The 7270-nt window shown below is 47.2% G+C and overlaps 2 protein-coding genes across 2 annotated transcripts; both read right to left on the bottom strand.

Annotated features, from left to right (window-relative positions):
* Window positions 1-832: 832 nt before the first annotated feature.
* Pmar_PMAR016136 (S-adenosylmethionine synthetase, putative) lies at window positions 833-3054 on the bottom strand. Its single transcript, XM_002765295.1, has 7 exons — window positions 2782-3054; window positions 2579-2731; window positions 2275-2531; window positions 1976-2213; window positions 1795-1928; window positions 1624-1738; window positions 833-1573 (listed from the first exon to the last, which is right to left on the bottom strand). The coding sequence occupies exons 1-7, from the start codon at window positions 3022-3024 to the stop codon at window positions 1457-1459; spliced, it is 1257 nt and encodes a 418-aa protein (XP_002765341.1). The 5' UTR covers window positions 3025-3054; the 3' UTR covers window positions 833-1456.
* Window positions 3055-4368: 1314 nt separating this feature from the next.
* Window positions 4369-6468, bottom strand: Pmar_PMAR016137 (hypothetical protein; the record flags this gene model as incomplete). The annotated part of the gene is made up of 2 exons (XM_002765296.1): window positions 4369-6354; window positions 6400-6468. 2 exons carry the CDS (start codon window positions 6466-6468, stop codon window positions 4369-4371), a joined length of 2055 nt encoding a protein of 684 aa, XP_002765342.1.
* Window positions 6469-7270: the final 802 nt, after the last annotated feature.

Here is a 7270-nt window from a genome sequence, read left to right on the forward strand (position 1 = left end):
ACAAACTTCGATAATGAGTGAGGAAACCCCTGAACTATGCGAGGAAATTTGAGAAATTTCTTTGTGAAGTTATTGAAGACGTTTTCCTTCCTCGAGGTGGCCATAACTCCACAATGGCCTTTCGAACATCTCAGCCAAGTCAACTGTAACCGATATACTACCTAATCACTCACTGCTTGCATCCATTAGGAACATGCGCGACCAATGATAACTTCATCCAGTTCTTACCGTAAACCCCCCAAGTGCTACTATCACTACCGCTCGTCCTCCTCCATAACCACTTAGAGCCCTCAGAATTAGCCAAGTAGAGCTTATAGAGCTCGACCATATACCTCCGATATACACTTATTGTGAGATGAACACCCCTCATCATGGAAGGTCTGCTTACCATCAATACAAGACATATACCAACCACCATCACAGTGACTTCAACTAGGCTTTCCTAAGGTATATCCAATAAAGACTTCGATGATACAAAACGGTGTTGAAAATTTCATATAATATGTAAACTAGCGGATGTATAATATGCCCGATTTCCTCAACTGAGCTCAAAACCTTCTACCCCACACTGTAAAGATTCACTCACGATAAGGAGTAAGAATGACAAAAAACCAACTAGAAATCATCACAATTTCCTCATTGACGACAACCTACCCTCCCACGCTGCGGTCCCTTCATAACTCACATTGGAACATCTACCGTAATTATTCTCAATGTCTTAGCCTCCCATCGTTGCAAACCTCGGGCCTTCCACACCGCCTCACAGACTAACACCGTAAGGCCATCACAGTTTATCTCTAATTGATAACTGTCAACCCAACATGTTAGTAATCACCATTAATCTTATTCCTGCCCGACATAGCCCATAATCTCCTACTTGGCATCTCACACTACCGACAGATTCGAAACAGTCAGTAATGATGGAGAGCAAGCACGAGACGATCGATATTGTAACACAGAGAGTAGTAATGATGATGAAGTCAAATATAAGCAGAACGTAAAGACCCTAAGTGGCAGCAGTATTCACCACGAGTACTGTGAAATGGAAGTAACAACAGCAACACTAGTCAGAAACTATAGTAGCGGCGAGGCTTGGGTGAAGATAAATATCTTCAACCCATACCACACCTCCACCACTAATTACTCACCACTAGTACTGCTAAGAACACTAACACGACTGTCAACAACTATTCACTACAAGTAGTAATAATCTTTTATTATCAACGCTATTGATGATGATGACCATGATATTATATATACCATTATAGCGATTGTGCCGAGCTTTAGTGCTTGGAAACTCGCCTTATAAACCGTCTCAATGAGAGTTGCCATAATTCCTCATACGAGGAAAATCAATTGCTGCTGGTATTCATAGAGAGTTTGGTAGTACAATACCATAGCGCCGATAATACACGCATCGTTGTAGTAGTGAGCGTGACAGGAAAACTAGCATAAACTACTTCGAACATTTCTTCTTGGCCTCAGCCACTTCGCCCTCCAAATCCTTCACCACCTCCCAAGCTGGCATCAAATCGTTACGACCAAAATGACCATAGGCAGCCAACTTTTGGAACTGAAACGAAAAACGGGTCTAAACACATCGCTACCGTAATATTCAAATACCTGAGGTTTTTTAAGCTCCAAGTCCCTCTGTATGCAGCCAGGTCGGAAGTCGAAATTGCGCTTGACGATATCGCACAAATCCTCATCAGAAAGGCCAGGCATCGCCGAACCATACCTATACATAACAACCATCATAGCACGACGAGGAGAAGCAGATGCGAATGCACTTACGAGTCCACGAAGAGACTCAATGGCTGGACAACTCCAATAGCATAACTGACCTGGACCAAGCAACGCTGACACAGTCCGGCATGGACCAGGGACTTTGCTGCCCATCGAGCTGCATATGCTGCCGATCTATCAACCTGATCACACCAGATAAGCCACGAACGTACCTTGGAAAATTCCTCACCTTAGTGGAATCCTTGCCAGAGAAAGCTCCACCACCGTGTGCTCCCCAGCCACCATAAGTATCAATGATAATCTTACGACCAGTAAGACCAGCATCACCATGAGGTCCACCAATAGTAAACGACTTGCTGGGGTTCAAGTGGTATATGGTCTCCTCATCAAGGTACTGCTTAGGGACAATAGGCTTTATTATATACTCCATCAAATCCGAATGGATCTGCTCTTGACTGACTTCAGGGCTGATGACAAAAGAACGATGGAGATAAAAGCAGCAACTCAATGTGATGATATACAACTTACCAGTGTTGAGTAGAAATAAGGATGGTGTGGACTCTAACGGGGATCATCTCCCCACTAGTGCCTTTAGTATACTCTACAGTTACTTGAGTCTTTCCATCAGGTCTTAACCACTTAACGGTACCGTTCTTTCTGCAAACAGTAAGCTGATGACCCAGCTTAGTGGCTAGACTGTGGCTCAAAGGCATGAGTTCAGGAGTCTCATTAGAAGCGTAACCAAACATGTGACCTTGGTCTCCGGCACCGATCTCCTCAGGGGCCTAACGACAGCAACAATCATATACTATGATCATAAATAGCTGCTTGCCTTAGTTCCCAGTCCGTGAACAGACTGGCCGATCTCAGGACTCTGCTCCTCGAGCTTGTTGAGGACTTCCATAGTCCTGTAATCGAGACCCTTAGCTTCATCATCGTAACCAATCTCCTTGCAGGCGTTACGGACAACTTGCACGAAATCCACCTATAAGACGACGATATACTCGATTTACGGTATGAGGTATAAATACTAACCTTAGCGTGTGTGGTGATCTCACCAAATATCATCACCATGCCGGTTTTGCAGCAAGTCTCGCAGGCTACACGGGAGTCGGGATCCTGTGCAAGGCAAGCGTCCAAAACAGCATCAGAGACCTGGTCACAGATCTTGTCGGGATGCCCTTCGTTGACCGACTCGGACGTGAAAAGGAAGTGCCCCGGATGAGGGGGGCGAATCACGGTCCCGGTCTGATTAGACATGGTCGTCGAAGGTGACATATGTGTACAAATACACTGCCTAGAAGTAAGACAACCAATAAGAAGAAGGACCAGTAAGGACACTCCTCAATACCCCTCGAGAGTTTTCAAAATCACACTCAATTTTCATCACCAAAATTAGTAGCTCGTGGCGTCCTAAAACGCGCATAGTTTTTCCACAACGCGCTGGAAACTATCCTACGAGTAAGACTAAACTACAAGGGCTACCCCCACACGTCATTTAGAATGTGAGACCTCATCAAACAATCGGCATCTTGACGTACAAGATTGATGCAATGTTATGATGCAGCCAATGAGCGATCCGACAAGGATGCGTATCTCGCTACGCCCAGATGATCGATTTGATCGAAACTCTCGTGTCTGTCAAAACTTCTAGGATGGGAGTTCGCCGAAAGTAGTCCGTTCCAGGAGACCTTAACTATACAATTATCTCGCCACATTCATATGATATGCCTGTGAAGAAAACGGAATATTGAAGCTTGTTGGTAAGGGAGCTGCATCGTGAACCAATCCCCGTCTTTGCCGCTATCCTGTGTCCTCTAACACAATGAAGTCGTCCCCGACACGCTGAAGGTCTGTCGGAATTGTGTTAGACTTCTCGTACACCCTGCAGTGGTGTTTACGAGTTTTCTACGCTCTACTGAATCGGTTACGGAGAGTCCTATTTACGACCAGTCCGAATTTGCTTCTTCTTCGCTTTGTTACATGAAGACGGGTTGTCCTCTCATGGCAAGCGCCTGTATTCTCGTCGCTGTCGAATCGTATACTGTTCGGGTGTTTTGGTTGAGAGAGAACTTTCGAGATGCTAACGTCCTGTTGTATTCGAATAGGAATTGCGGGCCATATGCCCGATAGAAGCGCATAAGCCACATGTAAAGTCTCCAAGATCACCAGAACCACCACCTACACAATTTAGTTCTACAACACTCACAAATCTCTTCTCCTCGAGACAATTCGCAACACTGAAGCATAAGTTCGAACCCTATACCATCCAGGTTAACTACACTCTATGGGTGATGTACTGTAACTGAGATCAAGATCTATTTCATAACACTCCTCTTTGGTCGTTCCTTCACACCCAACTCGTTCATTTATTATCTTCGTCATGCAAATACAATTCCTGCTAACTCTTCATCACTAGTAGTGATTCACTACAGTACTCCGAACGCAACACACGTTCCGAATCAGACAACACGATAAATTTTTAATATAATCGCATGCCTCACTCAAGTAGTCCTCCAACAAGATAAACTGCTGCCGACTTCTCAAACTATGAGAATTACTGTTCACAATCACGGCAAGTTGATATTCCACCAAGTCCGGCCTAAAACATGACCATTCAGTTCAAGAATTCTCAACGCTAGAACTCACGAGCGCGAAGAACGCCACGTCTGTGACAGGGTAGCCGACACCATCATAAGTAGGAGATATGACGGCAGGACAGCGGTTGATGGCACACGCCATTTCCTCTTCATTCATCGTCGTATCGAATCCAAACAATACCGAAGCCGACATTGTCTCGGAGTAGCTGAGAACGCCATCACCATCAAGATCAACCAGTTTCACGATGGAAACAACAGGTGGACACTGAGGTTTGCACTCCGCTGTATATCCGGTCGATGCTAGCTGCTGACAAGCCCTTATGATTAGCAACTCGCCAGGATCGTCAGACCCATCGGCCCGTACTGCACAACGCTCTGTAGAATTGGTTCCCGTCGAGTCAGTACAAACTATGGGTACTGAGGTGAACTCTTCTAAAGCCGTCGCATTAGAGCAAATGGGGTTGATATTCAGCACTAGCTCTTCGAGATGTTGAAGTTGCCGGATGTTAGATGGCAACGACTCAATCTTGTTAACCTCGAAACTGAGAAACCTCAGCTTGGGCGAATCTCGTATGAATGCAGGTGAGATAAAGCTGACTTCGTCAAAGGTCACTGAAAGGACCTGTAGGTTCGCCAGCCCTCTCAAGTCGATTTGAGTAACGCCGTCAGCGTTTGGTAGCATAACAGATGTGAGAGAATCTCCATAAATCTCCAATGCGTTGAGTTCTGTCTGCCCAAAGGTGAAATCACAGGTCTGTAACCATTCTCTTGGAGCGCTTGAGAAATACTCAATCCTCGTGTACGATTGAATGCGATCAACTATCGGAATAGAGCAGTTCTCATCAGGAGTGAGATGAACCATACGGCAGTCACAAGAAGGGAAAGCCAGCAGAGGATGCACTTGTATGTGACAGTCCTTACTGTAGTTGACCACCTCAGCGTCGCAATCCCAACCATACTCTTGATAAGCAGTGAACGATATGAGAGCAATACTCAGCGAGAGAGACAACACCCAGGCTATTGCCATACGACAAATGCTGAATGACCTGTTCCTTTCGTTACATGAAGCTCGACCGCTCGCCGAAAGCATCAGATAGTCCCACATAGAGTGGATGTCATGCAATGACTGGCCGAACGGGAAAACACTCGTTAGCAAAGCCATGAAGTTCTTCGCCCGTAGCACGTGCCATGAACGAGGGTTCTGCACAGAGCTGATAGCGCTCAATTGAACCAATACGTAGCCAATATCAGAGAGGACATCACCACCCAGTGCAATGAGCCTATTCTGATAGAAGTATACCATGGGTGCGAAGGTAATATTGAATGCCAGAAGACATGCTTGAGCCATAATGGTCCCTGGTGGTTTTACAACGCCAGTAGCACCTTCACTATCAGACCACGTTGAACCTCCAAAGCTGACTAGCTGCAATAGCTGCATTGTAACTTCAAGAGTCTCCGAAGCCACGTGTCGATACCAGAACCACTCGCCTGAGATTTCGAATTTATCGGAAGTCATGACTAGCGTCTTCGCAGCCTTCGTCAGAGCATTCGGTTCCTTGACAGACTCTTCTGGCTCGTTCATGGGCCGTATATTATTGCCGCCGCTCAAACGCGTCCTATAAGCCGAAGATCTGCGCAAAGCTTTCGATACAGTAGAGGTCTTCAAGAGGGTTTTGAAGAGCATATTGAATCTCCTCAGCAGCATCACCCCAGCAGCGAGTGCGACAAGGCCGTAGACAATCGCAGCGAAGATACTCCAAGGATCGGATACATATTCGACCTCGGGTGGGATGAAGACCAGATCAGGATTAGCATCAACCAGCTGTTTCGGATTAGGTGGAACAGGAACCTCCACTTGCGCGAAGGAATAGATTGAAGCAATAAGGCAAACCCCAGAGATGCCGGTGGCCGAAGCGCACAGATAAACTATTCGAACTCTCCTATTGTCAACAGCCTGTATAGTCGAACCAAGCCATCGCAGAGTTTGCCTTGTCTCTATAATTATCCCCTGAACAACAAGCACCGATAGGAAGTAAAGTCTAGCAGTGTTCACCTCCAATGATGTTCGACGAGACCCACGGCCCGGCGGTGGCACAGACGAGGTACTCTCTGTTATTGACATTAGGGGGAGAGGGCAATAGGAAAAGGGGCCGCTATGCCACCCGCTATGGACTATACCATTCAGAGATCTATTTAGGGCGGCCGAATAGGGGAGGGGCCGCTATGCCCCCCGCTATGGACTATACCATTCAGAGATCTATTTAGGGCGGCCGAATAGGGGAGGGGCCGCTATGCCCCTTGCTATGGACTATACCATTCAGAGATCTATTTAGGTCGGCCGAATAGGGGAGGGGCCGCTATGCCCCCCGCTATGGACTATACCATTCAGAGATCTATGTAGGGCGGCCGAATAGGGGAGGGGCCGCTATGCCCCTTGCTATGGACTATACCATTCAGAGATCTATTTAGGTCGGCCGAATAGGGGAGGGGCCGCTATGCCCCCCGCTATGGACTATACCATTCAGAGATCTATGTAGGGCGGCCGAATAGGGGAGGGGCCGCTATGCCCCTTGCTATGGACTATACCATTCAGAGATCTATTTAGGTCGGCCGAATAGGGGAGGGGCCGCTATGCCCCTTGCTATGGACTATACCATTCAGAGATCTATTTAGGGCGGCCGAATAGGGGAGGGGCCGCTATGCCCCCCGCTATGGACTATACCATTCAGAGATCTATGTAGGGCGGCCGAATAGGGGAGGGGCCGCTATGCCCCCCGCTATGGACTATACCATTCAGAGATCTATTTAGGGCGGCCGAATAGGGGAGGGGCCGCTATGCCCCCCGCTATGGACTATACCATTCAGAGATCTATTTAGGGCGGCCGAATAGGGGAGGGGCCGCTATGCCCCCCGCTATGGACTAT

This window comes from Perkinsus marinus, assembly GCF_000006405.1.
Source record: "Perkinsus marinus ATCC 50983 genomic scaffold scf_1104296975560, whole genome shotgun sequence".
In the NCBI taxonomy this organism is placed as follows: domain Eukaryota; phylum Perkinsozoa; order Perkinsida; family Perkinsidae; genus Perkinsus; species Perkinsus marinus.

Bases quoted from the DNA above. Each gene is read 5' to 3' on its own strand.
- Pmar_PMAR016136 (XM_002765295.1), bottom strand. From the start codon at position 3,024: ATGTCACCTTCGACGACCATGTCTAATCAGACCGGGACCGTGATTCGC. The intron at 1,929-1,975 runs GTGAGGAATTTT...TGGTGTGATCAG, and splicing joins CTGGCAAGGATTCCACTAAG to GTTGATAGATCGGCAGCATA. The intron at 1,739-1,794 runs GTAAGTGCATTC...TGTTATGTATAG, and splicing joins TTGAGTCTCTTCGTGGACTC to GTATGGTTCGGCGATGCCTG.